Source organism: Triturus cristatus, chromosome 11, assembly GCF_964204655.1.
Source record: "Triturus cristatus chromosome 11, aTriCri1.1, whole genome shotgun sequence".
NCBI classification, from domain to species: domain Eukaryota; kingdom Metazoa; phylum Chordata; class Amphibia; order Caudata; family Salamandridae; genus Triturus; species Triturus cristatus.
This window is the reverse complement of record NC_140594.1, coordinates 51,421,090-51,436,895: the sequence shown is the minus strand read 5'-3', so window position 1 is coordinate 51,436,895 and position 15,806 is coordinate 51,421,090. Positions and strand designations below refer to the sequence as shown.

Sequence of the window (15,806 nt, the reverse complement as noted above, 5' to 3'; positions counted from 1 at the left end):
AGCCGGGCAGTTTGGTGGAGGGGATAAATACAGGCGGGTTCAGAGCGGGGCTGGCCCACACACAGAGCAGCCAGGCAGGTGTAAGGGGGGCAAAGACCGGTGGGTTCAGAGCAGGGCTGGCCCACACAGAGCAGCCGGGCAGGTGGGAGGCCCAAAGACAGGCGGGTTCAGAGCGGGGCTGGGCCACACACACAGCAGCCGGGCAGGTTGGTGGAGGGGGCAAATACAAGTGGGTTCAGAGCGGGGCTGGCCCACACAGAGCAGCCGGGCAGGTGGGAGGGCCAAATACAGGGGGGTTCAGAGCGGGGTTGGCCCACACACAGAGCAGCCGGACAGGTGTAGGGGTGGCAGACAGGTGGGTTCAGAGCGGGGCTGGCCCACACACATAGCAAGCGGGCGGATGGGGGGGCCCAAAGACAGGCGGGGTCAGAGCGGGGCTGGCCCACACACAGAGCAGATGGGCAGGTGTAGGGGGGCAAAGACAGGTGGGTTCAGAGCGGGGCTGGCCCACACAGAGCAGCCAGGCAGGTATAGGGGGTGCAAAGACAGGTGGGTTCAGAGCGGGGCTGGCCCACACACAGAGCAGCCAGGCAGGTATAGGGGGTACAAAGACAGGTGGGTTCAGAGCGGGGCTGGCCCACACAGGGCAGCCAGGCAGGTGGGAGGGCCAAAGACAGGCGGGTGGGGATCCACACAGGTGAGATGAGAGCGGGACTGGCAGACACACAGAGCAGGTGGGCGCCCATACAGGCGCGGCTGGCAGACACACAGAGCAGGTGGGGTCCAAGAAAGGCAGGTTCATAGCGGGGCTGGCAACACACAGAGCAAGTAAGGATCCAGACAGGTGCCATGCTCGACTCTCCTCTGCCTGGTGAGCAGCACTTTCTGATCCTTCTGCCAATAGGCCCAATGTTCACCTGAGCTCGAACACCACCTCCAGAAGCACACATGGCAATCCTTGTTGGGGTGAACACCGCCTCCAGAAGCACACAAAGCTGTCCTTGTTGGGGTGGACACCACCTCCAGAAGCACACAAGGCAATCCTTGTTGGGGTGGGGTAAGGTACGGGGGGACTATGGGAGAAATGTGTGCCCTTGTTGGGAGCTATTGTTGTTTCCAGTGCCTGTGCACATTAATCCCCGTGCCTAGCATTGAAAGGACAGCATCTGTGCCAGGCACCACTTGTGAAACTGCTGAGTGGTAGAGCTTCAAGGGTGTAGATCTTCAAGGGTGTAGGACTGAGGCAATCACACACAACTTTCTCTCATACCACCCCACTTACAGTAAGTGCATCTAGGAGGCTGCCAGGCACGCACTGTGGCAAGGGTGACTTGTCAGGCTGACAGGCCCCATGAGGTGGAACTTTAATCAGAAATATCCCTGAAACTGCTGGTCGGGTTGGTAGGCGGCTTTCAAGGTTTCCTCTCTTAGACCCTCTGAACACTTACAGGCCAGAGAGGAGGACCTTCCAGGGCTGGTCCTCACCCTGGGCCTAGCAGTGATGGTCCAGAGATGGATTGTGCTTTGCTCTGCTTCCTCGGACAGTAGGCCGCTGGACTGTGACCTCGTAAGCTTTTCCTCATTCAAAATCACCTCCTTACATAGTAGTTGTCTCTTCCTCCAAGACTGAGTCAAGGGCACTTCTAGAAGAGTTTAGTGCCCTGCAATCTTGTCCTTGTGCCAGCTCCCCCTACAACAGTCCTCCTGTCCAGCATGCCTGCAGTCCGCTCCCCTTCGGTTCGCTCCTCCTCTGCTTGTTTTTCTGCTCGCTCCTGCTCTCCATTTTGCCTCTTTGTTGTTTTTTCTGACCTTTTATTCTGACGTCTCATCCACAGCGCCCAGATACCCCTAGGGGGTGACAGTGCGGCGCTATACAAATGCTGATTGATATGCTATGATACAAATCTGTTCCTGACAGGGCAAGGGAGCTGGCAGTCAGATACTCTCGTTCTGAAGCTCAGTGGGTAACGCAGGAGCACAGCTGTGGGCCCCTTCTTAGGGCGAGTATTCTGGCCCACTGACCAGCCGTTTCTGGCAAGTATCTATGCCTGGCTGGCAGACATAAATGTGAATTCTGGAGCCCCTCTATTGCAGGTTGCATTTGTTTTGGGGGTATTGCTACATTTCACACAGGCTGCCCAGCCACAACAGAATCAGCAGAAACAGTATGTTGAATTTGGTGTGCCCTGAGAGGCCAGGACTTCTTAACGCATGGGCAAAGTGGCAATCATCCACAGGGTCCGCACCTTCCAATATGCCTCTGGGAAAGTTACCTTTTCTCTACATTGCTTCCGTCAATGTTTTATCACAGCCGCTAGCATATATTCAATGCTGTTTGGCATCACGGTTATTCAATTACTGGAAAATGGGTAATAAAATTCAAAGTTGTAGTGAACAGGAGCCCCAAAATATTTCATCTCCGGGTCCCCAAAATCCTTAAGATGACGCTACACTGAGGGCATGTGAAACGAGGACACAAAGGAGAGAAACATTGCGGCCCATTTACAACAATAATCTGTCTGCAGTAGCACCTCTGGGGAAGGGTTAGTTTTTGTATGTCACAGGGAGATCACACCACCCTCGTCCTGCCCCCACGTCACTGGAACCTGGCTTTCTTCAATGGGGTAACCCCCCCCCCCCCCCTTACCAACATTTATAGTATGAATGACTGTTGAGGGGACTAGGCAAAACTTTTAACAGGGGAGGCCAGTAGGTATCTCTGCCCCTGAAGGAGATTGAGAGACAGTAGTCCCTCTTGAAAAGAGGGTGCGCTTTGGGTAGTCCTCCTGACCTTCAAGTCGGTGCTTATTTTGAGCTGGTGCTCGGCACCTGCACTTTATGGTCAACACCGGCACTTATGACAGCTGCCACATGGTGGCGCTGTTTGTGTAATTTAGACATAAGCAGAACAGTTATTTATTCAATATACATTAAGAACAACTAATACCTGCCACTTAAGCCATTCTTATAGCTTTGGCTGCCTCGAACAGTCTGAATGGTCACACGTGTAGGAGTGTGAGGGTTAGTAGTTGTGTTGGTACTGTCATTGGCAGCGGCAATGGGTGGTGCAAACTCCGGTAGACTCCTGGCGAGGGCCCTGGCACTTACATTTTTACAAATTAAGCACTACGTCTGGGTCTGAATCTGCAACACACGAGCCTTTGGTTAAGATGCATGATTGGCATGTACGCTGACGGACAATCAGAACCCACAGAGCCAATCCAGGCTTTTCTGCCAGTCTGACACAGGTTGAGGCTCTCCAGAACCGTGTAGGGGATATTTACATTCCAATAATTGTATAAACTCTAATGGTAGATTTGTTTTGAATGACCTAGGACGGAATGCAGGTTCCTATGTGGCCCCAAGACTACCCTTGCATGTTATCAAAGATGGTGTTTGGCAGTCTCAACAGGGCTTCCTTTTGTTCCTCGAATGGTCGATGTTGCAGGTACCAACTTGAAGGAGCATAAGCTGTCCTCGTTTTACCGACCTCAGAAGAATGAAAGCTTGTGTCTACTCTGCCCAGGCATGAATCGCTTACATGTACAATTATTTCGAATCTCGGCAGCAGGCACTGAATCCAGGTCTAAGAGGTGGCTGCTTTTTTGCCTCTGCTCAGCAGCTGACGGGCAGATCTGTGGTTGTGTCGGGGGATGAGGGGTAGAGCTCTGAACCCTTGCGTGGTCGGTTTGACGCTTTCTGCGTTCACATTAACAAGGAGGTGGTATAAGTGCCAAGTGACGTGAAAGAGGACCCACATGTGCCATCCTTTTAATAAACCCCCTCTTTATCGCCCTCCTAGGTAAATACCACTGTCCTGTGCTGTTCACCGTCTTCACCAATAACTCGCACATCGTGGCCGTGAGGACGACAGGCAACGTCTACGCCAACGAGGTGAGCTGAAGTCCTTCCTCTTTGGGGGTGCTGGTGCCCTCCTAGAAGAAGATATCCATGGAAACCTGGTCTGGGCAGTAGACCTCTATCACATAAGATTCGGGATGACCCCAGAACCTCCCGCAGGTGTCCCTCCAAACCTCCCTCACGCAGTCCCCTCAGAACCAGAGGTTTGGGCTGCAGAGATCTCTTCCCTCTACAGGCGCACCGTGAAGCGGCCCTCACCCCACGGTAGAAACTCATTGCTTTACTTGGCCTGTAGCTTATTTCCTGTACAAGATCTGTGGGGCCAAATGACCTTACTGGGCGTGGGAGCTGCATGTTAGCCTTCTCCTGGGACGCCCTGGGCTTCATCCTGTGGACTTGACAGTCTGCGAGTGTAGAGAGCCTGTAGAGAGCTGAGGTCGGTCCTGACGGTCATCTTTGCATCAGGGTTCGGTATTGGAGGGATGCTCGCTCGCTCTGGGTACTAGCCACTGCTCTTGAGATGGGTAGCTCATCTCTCCTCAGTGCAGGCAGGTTAGACCTCAGGCCTACCCAGGCAACATTACAGGATGGTCGCCTGTCACACTCCTGGACCCCGGTGCCACTGCACCTGCTCAGGCCTGCCATTGTGCTGCTGCTCCGAGGCCAGGCAGTGGCCCTCCCGCACTGGTTGCCACTGCTAAACTAGTTGTGTTTTAGGAGTAGAGCCCGCCTCAGCCCATTCCTTGGAGTTGGTTTGTGTTTTATGGAGCACAGCAGTTATTGATAAGGCACGGGGGGGCTCTGACCGGATCCTACGGAGGTTTCTGGACTCACTCTGCAATGCAAAACAGATGTGCCTCCAGAAGCTGATGCAAACTGGGGAGAGAAGTTGCAGTTCTAAGTTTGAGAGGCCAAGAGTTCCATGCTGGTGCAGTAAGAGCAGAGAATGTGAGACCAGCACACTACTGTGCTGCAGTCTAGAAATAAGATCGGAGGGAAGTCGTGAGATCACCAGTGCCTGCATGTGTTCTCAGCTGTCCCCTCGTGCGCGAAATATCCCTGTACCGTTCATGCACTAACTCTACCCTCTTCCTCTACAGGCCATTGAACAGCTGAACATCAAACCCAAAAACTTCAAAGACCTGCTGACAGACGAGCCCTTCACCCGCCAGGACCTCATCACACTGCAGGTAGGGCTCGGCGTGATTCCAAGGGCCATGAAGTGCGTGGTGGGCTGGGCCATTAGCTACACACCTCCTAGGGTACATGGAGGTCCTGACAGGCCCCAGTAGAGCCCGCTACTGAAGTGCAAAGGGAGGGCAGAGTCTCAAACAGGCACCAAGCTGCATGGGCTCACGGTGGCGGAGGTCCTGACAGGCCCCGGTAGAGTCCGCTATTGAAGTGCAAAGGGAGGGCAGAGTCTCAAACAGGCACCAAGCTGCATGGGCTCACGGTGGCGGAGGTCCTGACAGGCCCCAGTAGAGCCCGCTACTGAAGTGCAAAGGGAGGGCAGAGTCTCAAACAGGCACCAAGCTGCATGGGCTCACGGTGGCGGAGGTCCTGACAGGCCCCAGTAGAGCCCGCTACTGAAGTGCAAAGGGAGGGCAGAGTCTCAAACAGGCACCAAGCTGCATGGGCTCACGGTGGCGGAGGTCCTGACAGGCCCCGGTAGAGTCCGCTATTGAAGTGCAAAGGGAGGGCAGAGTCTCAAACAGGCACCAAGCTGCATGGGCTCACGGTGGCGGAGGTCCTGACAGGCCCCAGTAGAGCCCGCTACTGAAGTGCAAAGGGAGGGCAGAGTCTCAAACAGGCACCAAGCTGCATGGGCTCACGGTGGCGGAGGTCCTGACAGGCCCCAGTAGAGCCCGCTACTGAAGTGCAAAGGGAGGGCAGAGTCTCAAACAGGCACCAAGCTGCATGGGCTCACGGTGGCGGAGGTCCTGACAGGCCCCGGTAGAGTCCGCTATTGAAGTGCAAAGGGAGGGCAGAGTCTCAAACAGGCACCAAGCTGCATGGGCTCACGGTGGCGGAGGTCCTGACAGGCCCCGGTAGAGTCCGCTATTGAAGTGCAAAGGGAGGGCAGAGTCTCAAACAGGCACCAAGCTGCATGGGCTCACGGTGGCGGAGGTCCTGACAGGCCCCAGTAGAGCCCGCTACTGAAGTGCAAAGGGAGGGCAGAGTCTCAAACAGGCACCAAGCTGCATGGGCTCACGGTGGCAGGACTCCACATTACATTCTGTTTGGTTTCATCGTTTTTATGGCAGTGGTCGTTGGGTCTTTTCGGGCCTTTTCTTGGTTTGGTGAAACTTTGTTCAGGGGTTTTGGATCTGGAGCCCCGACGGAAATCCTCAAACTCTCCCACATCTCCTATCACATGTATGCTGACGATACTCAACTCTACATTAAATGGCCTCGCCCAATGACATCAGAATCCTCACTAACACTTTGACAAAAACACAACATTGGCGGCTTGTAACCACCTCTCACTTAAAGCACTCAAAATGAAATTCCGATTGATCTCATCTCCCAGTATCGCTCCTAATATCAAAGACTGGCTCCCAGGTCTCACTGCCTCGAACTGTACCCCACACATCATTGACTCGGCTAAATCCCTAGGAATAAACTTGGACAATGTCCTCTCCGTGCAAAATCATATCCGTGCCTCCACCAGAGCAGCTCATCATAGACTACACTCATTAATAAACAAAAACCTCCCCTTCCCACAGCAGACCTAAAAAAAGCGGTTCAAGCACTTGTGATATTAAAATTAAACTATGGTAGTGCCACCCTTGTGGGCCTTCCGGAAATCACGGCTACATTCAACGCAGCAGCAAAGCTCGTCACTGGCTCGAATAAAAGGGATCGTATCACCCCTGACCTCCAGTCACTGAACTGGCTCCCCTGCGAGGCTAGGATCCGCCTCAAAATTGCCTCAGTGACCCACAAAGCTCTTCACCACAACACTCTCTCTTACCTGGCCCAGAAACTGACCCTATCTGGCTGTAACAGATCTTCGCGAAACACAAGCTCCCTACTTCTTAAGCAACAAAAAGAAAACCTACAAGCGAGCCTTTTCTGGAATTGCCCCTCAAATCTGGAACTCTTTCTCCAGAGACCAGGTCCAACCCTTCAACACCCATCTTCAAAAAGAAGTAAAACCTGTACAATCTAACAGATCCTTCTCTCACATTGAGGATTTACCTCCCTCACCCCAAGCGTGACACTGTTACTTGCCTGGTTGACTTTCTATTTATCCCTTCTTCGTCCATCCCACCTGGGGTCTGCGCTGATCTTCCGTTTCTCATCCATATACACACTTATTTGCTGCAGAAAAGCCCTGACACCCATTGTGTTTTGCCCTCGCTATTATTTACAAGCGACTGTGTTCCTGTCCTTTTACTATTTACTACTGTAACTAAGCCTCCTTGACCAATACCATGTGTGTGTCTATAGTTTGTATCATAACTACCTTTCGCGATTCTTGTACACCTCGCGGACACTCGAAAGGGTCTTGTTAGCTCTATATTAAACTCTATAAATTCATGGCAGTATATAGATATAGCAAAACCAAAGGAAATGATGGACGGAGTGCTGAACATTGCAAGCACTCACCCCCAGTCAACAGATCTGGGTTTGATCCATCACCGTTCTTTAGCCCACTCTGCCACCCCAGTTCAGACATGGCCATATGCAAATCAGTCTGACCCTGTGCCTCATGTGAACAGTCCAGCCCGAACTGCCAAGCCATGTCTTCCCTGGACCGGAAACAAGCTTCCTAGGACAGGTTTCTGGCATTTCAGCCGTCTTCAGCCAGGCTTGCTTGAATCCAGTGGCAAAGTGAGCAAGGGACTCACGTCTGAGCATACCCTGCCAACTTATGGCGAACAAAGCAAAACCAAAGGAAATGATGGACGGAGTGTTGAACATTGCAAGCACTCACCCCCAGTCAAATGATCTAGTTTTAATCCATCACCGTTCTTTAGCCCACTCTGCCACCCCAGTTCAGACATGGCCATATGCAAATCAGTCTGACCCTGTGCCTCATGGGAACAGTCCAGCCCGAACTGCCAAGCCATGTTTTCCCTGGACCGGAAAGTTCGGGCTGGACTGTTCCCATGAGGCACAGGGTCAGACTGATTTGCATATGGCCATGTCTGAACTGGGGTGGCAGAGTGGGCTAAAGAACGGTGATGGATTAAACCCAGATCAGTTGACTGGGGGTGAGTGCTTGCAATGTTCAACACTCCGTCCATCATTTCCTTTGGTTTTTGCTTTGTTCGCCATAAGTTGGCAGGGTATGCTCAGACGTGAGTCCCTTGCTCACTTTGCCACTGGACATCTGGCAAACAACAGGGTTATACCCAATTGACCCTTTTAATACCTGGGTAAGGAACAATAAAGTGCAAACAACAAATGGTACAAAAGGAAGAGATAAGGAAATAACTTTGGTCAAGAGCACACTAATTAACTCTATATCTAGTTTATTAATCTAGACAGATTTTATCAAAATATTTGGACTTTCCTGCATCAAAAAATGACAACGGACCTTGATGTGAGCAACAAAGCAAAAATACAACAATACAAATGTACATAAATTGAACATGTGCAAAACGTCACAAACATAGAAAGACTTATACACACAAAAAAGTTAACCCCTAAACAAACATATAATTTTCTGTTAGTGTCCTCCTAATAATTTCAGGACGAACCACTGGAAGGTAGTCCACAAAGTGCGCTGCGACTCAACAAATTATTGTCGGACTTTCTCAGCACACTCAACAGTGAGTAACCACACTGTGCTTATTTTCAAGGACTCCTCCTTCAAAACCGGGTCTACGCAATTGCGTTTCGGCCATACACTTTCCTCGGCCTCCTCAGGACAGGGTTAATACAAAGAATGTACACACACTACAAAAAAGAAGTATATACACATATAAATATGAATATCAAAATAAATCATCTTGCCTACACATGAACTTAATCACAAGCAAAGTCGTAGCAGTTCTCCATGCCGCCCTGCGGGGAGTATGTGGTTGGTGACCGTCACCAAGGGGCACAAAGGTGAACCGGGGACTTACACCTGAAAGTGATACCCGAGGAGGATCTGTATATTCATAGCAAAGGGACTATAATTATCAGACCACCAGCGTGTCAATATCTAAGACTGGCGGAAATGGTGTCACAACACAGACCGTGTTGTCAATTCAGACGGCATTAAGAATAAGCGAAGAAGAGTTAAAAGAAATCAAACAATTAGAAGAGGAAATTGGGGGAGACACCTCAATATCAGATGCGAAGGCACTGCTAGAAAGTATAGAGAGAACCTTAGCTGACTTCAAAACGCATACTGTAAATTTAAAGACATCAAAGGTGGTGAAAGATATTAAGAACTTTAAATTAGAGTGGGTTTACCCTTACCTGAAAGAAGATTTCTTTAAGAATAATAATCCCAGCAGTCTGAACCTACAATACAGAGGAAGGTCTTGAACTAAATTTGTGACCTTCTCTGAATCCTCATCTTCCGATTCAGATCAAGGAAGCGGGTATTTCTATCCACCATATCCGCCACAGCAGCCGTACTATCAATATCCTAGAACCCAGCCCCCCCCCTCCTTTTTTAGACAGAGGCGGGCACCGGGGACGGGGTTTCAGAAGGGGATGGCAACCCCCGCTTCAGCAGAACCAGGAACAGGGGTTCTTCAGGACCCGACACAGAACTTACAGGAGGTAATTCCGAGTGATATGGAAGAGCATTATCCAGAGAGAGTCACTTTGCCAATTTACAATCTGTCGAAACATTCGTTATCAGAAACAGAAATAAAAGTATTGCAAAAGGGCTTATCCTTTGTCCCTACAGTGTTGCAGGATCCTGTTGCAACTAAAATTGAAGTTCTACAATTTCTCAGAAAAATTAGACTTAGGGTCTTTTTTTCAGAGTATAATGATACTGACGAGATCAATATCAGCGGGCTAAAGAAAAAGTCTACTTTTTGCCCTCAACGCATGGCTATGCCTGAGGAGGTTCTAATGTTTGAAGATCAGGTCTTGCGGGAAGTTGATCAACTGAATACCAAACAAATCAGTTTCAAATCTAAATTTTCCAAACAAGAACTAGTGGCTTTAAAACAACTTGCTTTGAACCCTTTGACGGTCATTAAACCGGCCGACAAGGGTGGGGGGATCGTATTGTGGGACAGCGAACAATATGATGTGGAGATCCAGCGCCAACTGGATAATAGGGACCATTATCGTCTCATTACAGAGAATCCCACGGCCAGATTAAAAGCTCAAATATTATATCGGACTACTGAAGCAATGGACCTGGGCTTTCTTTGTAAAAAAGAATATGAATATCTTAACTTTACCGACCAAAAGATCCCTAACATATATGTATTGCCGAAAATACACAAAAACAGTTCCCATCCTCCCGGGAGACCCATCATTGCCTCCTGTGGGTCCGTGTTGGAGCCACTGGCAAAATACATAGATGTATTTCTGAAGCCATTTGTTCCTCTTACACAAGCATACATCAGAGATACCATGGACTTCATTTCCAAAATTGAACTCTCAATGTTCGATGGAACCCAGCAGCTGCTGGTTTCCTTCGACATTGAGAGTTTATATACTAACATACCACAAGACGAAGCCTTGATAGTTATGCGGGTGGTACTTAATCAACGGCCCCGACCGCATCAGGTGCCCACTGAATTTTTAGTTGCCCTAGCCCAGATTTGTTTAAAAAATAATTTCTTCACGTTCAAAACAGATTTATTTTTACAAATTAAAGGCGTAGGGATGGGGTGTTGTTTCGCCCCTGAAATTGCTAATTTGGTTATGAATCAATTTGAAATGTCCCACATCTTTGATGACCTGTCCCCCTTTAAAGATCATATCCTGAGGTGGGTTCGGTTCATAGACGATGTGTTTATGATATGGAAGGGTACACAGGATCAGCTGACACAATTCCATTCTTGGCTTAATGCAAGGACACCTGATTTAAAATTTACTATGCCATCAAGTGATAAACGTATCAACTTCCTGGATGTGTGGATTTTTGAAAAAGAGGGGAAACTGGAGGTGGACTTGTTCATCAAGCCCACCGATAGGAACACACTATTAGATTATATCTCTGGACATCCACGTAATCTCAGAGACAACTTGCCCTACGGCCAATTTTTGAGAGTGCGACGCAATTGCACTAATAAAGATGATTATTTCAGAAACGCCAAAATGCTCCAACAAAAACTTATAGCACGAGGGTACCCAAAGAAATTGGTGAAGGGAGCATTAAAGAGAGCTTGGTACACCCCGAGGGAAACACTCCTTGTACCTAAAACGAAACAGGAAAATGGGCAAATGGTTTGTGTACTTACATTCAACCCTAAGGCTAATAAGATCAAGCAGATTATTCTAAGAAACCTCAAATTGGTGGAACATTTGAATATCTCTAAGCCATTATTTGCGTTCTGCAGAGGGAAGAATCTTAGAAATCATCTAGTTAAAGCCACCCGCCTCTCCATGGTACCCACTGACCTGAGAGGAATGATGGGCCTTCCGGCACTCACCGGACATTTCCAGTGCAATGGTTGCGGGGTATGCATGCAAACAAAAAATTCTAAGTGTGTGGAAATCAATAAAGTAGTGCATTCACAGCTAAGTTTTTCTAATTGCAACACCAAAAATGTGGTGTACGCAGTCACATGTCCATGCGAAAAAACATACATTGGACAGACGACTCAGGCCGTAAAGATGAGGATTTTACAACATAAATCCCGTATACGATGTGGAACCATAGGGGCTCCTATGGTACAACATTTCATTGAAATGAATCACAATGAAGATGAACTTTACTGGACAGTGTTAGTGGTGGTGAAAGCATTCACTAAAACAGCACTACAAAATAAGCGTAATCATCTTGAGGCACGAATGATCGAACGTTATCATACATCCAGATTAGGCTTAAACGACCGCGATGAAATCTGGGCGTTGATATAAGTTCCGTAGTCCCGTATCTCTGTCTTTTCGATACTGTACCTAGTATAGGGTTAGGGGCCTTGTATTACAAGGTCCAGACTAGTGCGAATGCCCTATTACATTTCCCGTTACACATTTTAGTCATGTTTTTATTTATTAGTTTTGTATTAATAGATTGTGCATTGATCAAGCATTGTCTGCGCGGTCGCCTGTGTTGCCCGTGGAGAGTAGTTGGCGGTGGTGATGCCTTGTGGGATGTCGACCCCTAGATATTGTACATACGGTCTTGTCCCCAGTAATAGACTCAGTGAACAGTATGGGAATACCTCTTTTCTTAGCAGTCCTGTGACTGAGTTGTACCAGGGTTGTACTTCTATCTCTGACGATCTGATGTTGCCTTTTGATTCATACCCTAGAGGTAGATGGTAGCGCCAGTAGAGATGCACCCCCTGTTAAGATGACCTTTGTGTTCCCTTCTTTGATTTACACTTCAGAGGTAGAGGGTAGCGCTAATTTAGACTGACTCCGTGTTAAGATGGCCGACACGTTTTCTTTTCTAGTGGAATCCTTTCTCCATGTTTACTCCCCTCGACCAGCGCCGGTAATATAGGAACTGGTGCAGCTCGCAGCCTCACGCAGACCGGCGTCTTAGGGATTGTCGAGTGGAGTAGCTGTGTGTTCCGGACTTTTTAGTCGGATTACTGTCGAAGTAAGTGCCGTCACGCTAGTTTAGCAGGATTTGGACTTATGTGTTCCGTCTGCCCCCCACAAGTTCTCTAAGGTTCTTGGCTTCTTGCCTCTGTAGGTAGCGATCCCATTGAAAAATTATACAAGTTGTCGACATCCAGTGTTATCAGGAAGGACTTCCTGTTGAAGGAAGGTAAGCCCCCTCGGACTCAGTACCCCCTAGTGTATTCCCCTCATTTACATTAATTGTGCCGCCATGTGTGTTTAGCCTCTTGTTTCCTTGTCGATAGGTTCGGCACCCTTTTGGGTATCTGGGGACCCGGATGACCCGCACGTATGAGCGTCCATTGGGCCACTTTATCTCTGTGAGTGCCATATGTTTGTTTATACCTATGAGACACGTAGTAGTAGCACTAAGCATGCGTGCTTTTCGACGGTGTATTTTAGCCATGGGTGAGAGAACGTGAGATTGGTTTCCCCGAGGTCCTTGCACTCCTTGTGGTTGGTGCACCACCTGCAACGGTGGGCTTTGCACTGGGTCTGTGTTGTGACACCATTTCCGCCAGTCTTAGATATTGACACGCTGGTGGTCAGATAATTATAGTCCCTTTGCTATGAATATACAGATCCTCCTCGGGTATCACTTTCAGGTGTAAGTCCCCGGTTCACCTTTGTGCCCCTTGGTGACGGTCACCGACCACATACTCCCCGCAGGGCGGCATGGAGAACTGCTACGACTTTGCTTGTGATTAAGTTCATGTGTAGGCAAGATGATTTATTTTGATATTCATATTTATATGTGTATATACTTCTTTTTTGTAGTGTGTGTACATTCTTTGTATTAACCCTGTCCTGAGGAGGCCGAGGAAAGTGTATGGCCGAAACGCAATTGCGTAGACCCGGTTTTGAAGGAGGAGTCCTTGAAAATAAGCACAGTGTGGTTACTCACTGAGTGTGCTGAGAAAGTCCGACAATAATTTGTTGAGTCGCAGCGCACTTTGTGGACTACCTTCCAGTGGTTCGTCCTGAAATTATTAGGAGGACACTAACAGAAAATTATATGTTTGTTTAGGGGTTAACTTTTTTGTGTGTATAAGTCTTTCTATGTTTGTGACGTTTTGCACATGTTCAATTTATGTACATTTGTATTGTTGTATTTTTGCTTTGTTGCTCTCATCAAGGTCCGTTGTCATTTTTTGATGCAGGAAAGTCCAAATATTTTGATAAAATCTGTCTAGATTAATAAACTAGATATAGAGTTAATTAGTGTGCTCTTGACCAAAGTTATTTCCTTATCTCTTCCTTTTGTACCATTTGTTGTTTGCACTTTGCCACTGGATTCAAGCAAGCCTGGCTGAAGACGGCTGAAATGCCAGAAACCGGTCCTAGGAAGCTTGTTTCCGGTCCAGGGAAGACATGGCTTGGCAGTTCGGGCTGGACTGTTCCCATGAGGCACAGGGTCAGACTGATTTGCATATGGCCATGTCTGAACTGGGGTGGCAGAGTGGGCTAAAGAACGGTGATGGATTAAACCCAGATCAGTTGACTGGGGGTGAGTGCTTGCAATGTTCAACACTCCGTCCATCATTTCCTTTGGTTTTTGCAGTATATAGATATATTCACAGAAGTTTGCAAACAGCTTTTTTTTTTTTAAAGAGCTTCAAAGGTTTGTGAACAGTACTGAAATTAGAAGAATTCAGACAATGACTAACTTGGATTGTGTTCGAGTACACCACACAGACTATACTTCAGAGACCGCCATCATATTTCATATAGATGCCTACCCCACGTGAGGCACACATCCAACAGTCACACACTTCACGCTCCTGGCACACTCCATGGCTTCACAGACCTGCCTTTCTAACTTATTTTTACAAAATGAAAAAAAAAGTTAATGGGTATCTCGCAAATAACGCCTATTTAAAAAAAATAGTATGGTTGCATTACTGTACACATCACAAACTGTAGTATATGTTCATGTACTACAACAAACACTTATTATTTAAAAAAAAAATACTACTCAAACATTACTTCACGTACATTTATACCTTTAAAAAATATTTAAAATGTAATACAATTTTTGCATATTTCACTTAAATCAAAAATAGGGTTTACAAAGTTTACACTTCCGGAAAACACTGTTCATAAGACCATTAAAGTGCTGACACTTACATTTCTTCTATTTTAAAAATGAATATTTATTGGAAAAGACAACATATTCCAAGAAAAAACGAAAGCTGAAAGGGTGTTAAATTGACTAATACGTTAGCACTGAAAATCCAAAAAGTCTAGAAATTCACAAGTTAAGGTGCTGCCTTCACTCCGTGTTACGAATTCAACCTTGAATCCCACCCATTAGTACTTGAGAAAGTTTAAAATGAAGTGTGTTTTAGAATCTGATTATGGTTGTAAGTGATAATTTCAGGTGGTACAATGATGTCATTAAGTTGTTGGACTAATAATGTAGAACATCTACAAAGTTGGTTGAGTGGATGTTTTAGAGCTCGCATTTTGGTATAGGATGGTAGTTGTGTAGCTGTATGTTGGTGGATGTGTGGTTGCATGATCGTATGATAGTGGGTGTGTGAATATGGCTGTCTCCGTGAGGTACGTGTGTGCTTACTTTGGTGGCATGCAGGCATACAGTTGGTAGGTGGTTCTGGATGATGCCGGACTAACTGTATGATAATTGGTGTTTTGTTGCAGGTGGTGTATATCATTTAGTAACTGGTGGCTGTATGGATGCATGATGGTTTGTGAATTTCTTTCTTTATTTATTTTTTTATTTTTTTATGGTGAGCTCGCTGTTAGCATGTTAGTCAGCCTTAACTCCCTTTTAACTATAGTTTTTTTTCTTGGAATATATAATATACAAAGTAAAGATTGTCCCTCCTCTGTGACGGCAGAAGAAGGCATGATAAGGTAATGAGTCTTTTGTATGATGAAGTGACATCATGGCATATGCTAATTACTTGCTCGCAAGTGTTTTTTAATACGTGTTCCCAACTTTCCTGGTTGAAGGGAGGGCAGGTTGTGTGTCCAGCATGGGATGGCTGGAGCTCCTCAAAAGTAGTGAGTAGTTTATCCGTGGTTCTGGAGCCTGGGATGCGCGCTCATTGCCAAATCCTCTCTATGGCCCGTCAGTCACAGGAGCCGGGGCATCCCACAGTCCACCCTGAACACGTGGTCCAGATGGGGCCGCTCGCACGAAAAGAGAAAACAAAGTGTATTCAGCTTCAACAGTCCTTCTAAACAATACGATTGTCGAAGAGATATTGAATCCA

General features: G+C 47.5%; 1 protein-coding gene across 3 annotated transcripts in view; it reads left to right on the top strand.

Annotated features, from left to right (window-relative positions):
- The window catches only part of PPIL2 (peptidylprolyl isomerase like 2), a 332,508-nt gene that overhangs the window by 82,592 nt on the left and 234,110 nt on the right, over window positions 1–15,806 (top strand). For all 3 annotated transcript variants that reach the window (XM_085636442.1, XM_085636443.1, XM_085636445.1), the window contains 2 exons: window positions 3,803–3,894; window positions 4,962–5,051. In XM_085636442.1, the coding sequence (XP_085492568.1) occupies window positions 3,803–3,894; window positions 4,962–5,051 (182 nt within the window). The remainder of the gene's footprint in view (window positions 1–3,802; window positions 3,895–4,961; window positions 5,052–15,806) is intronic.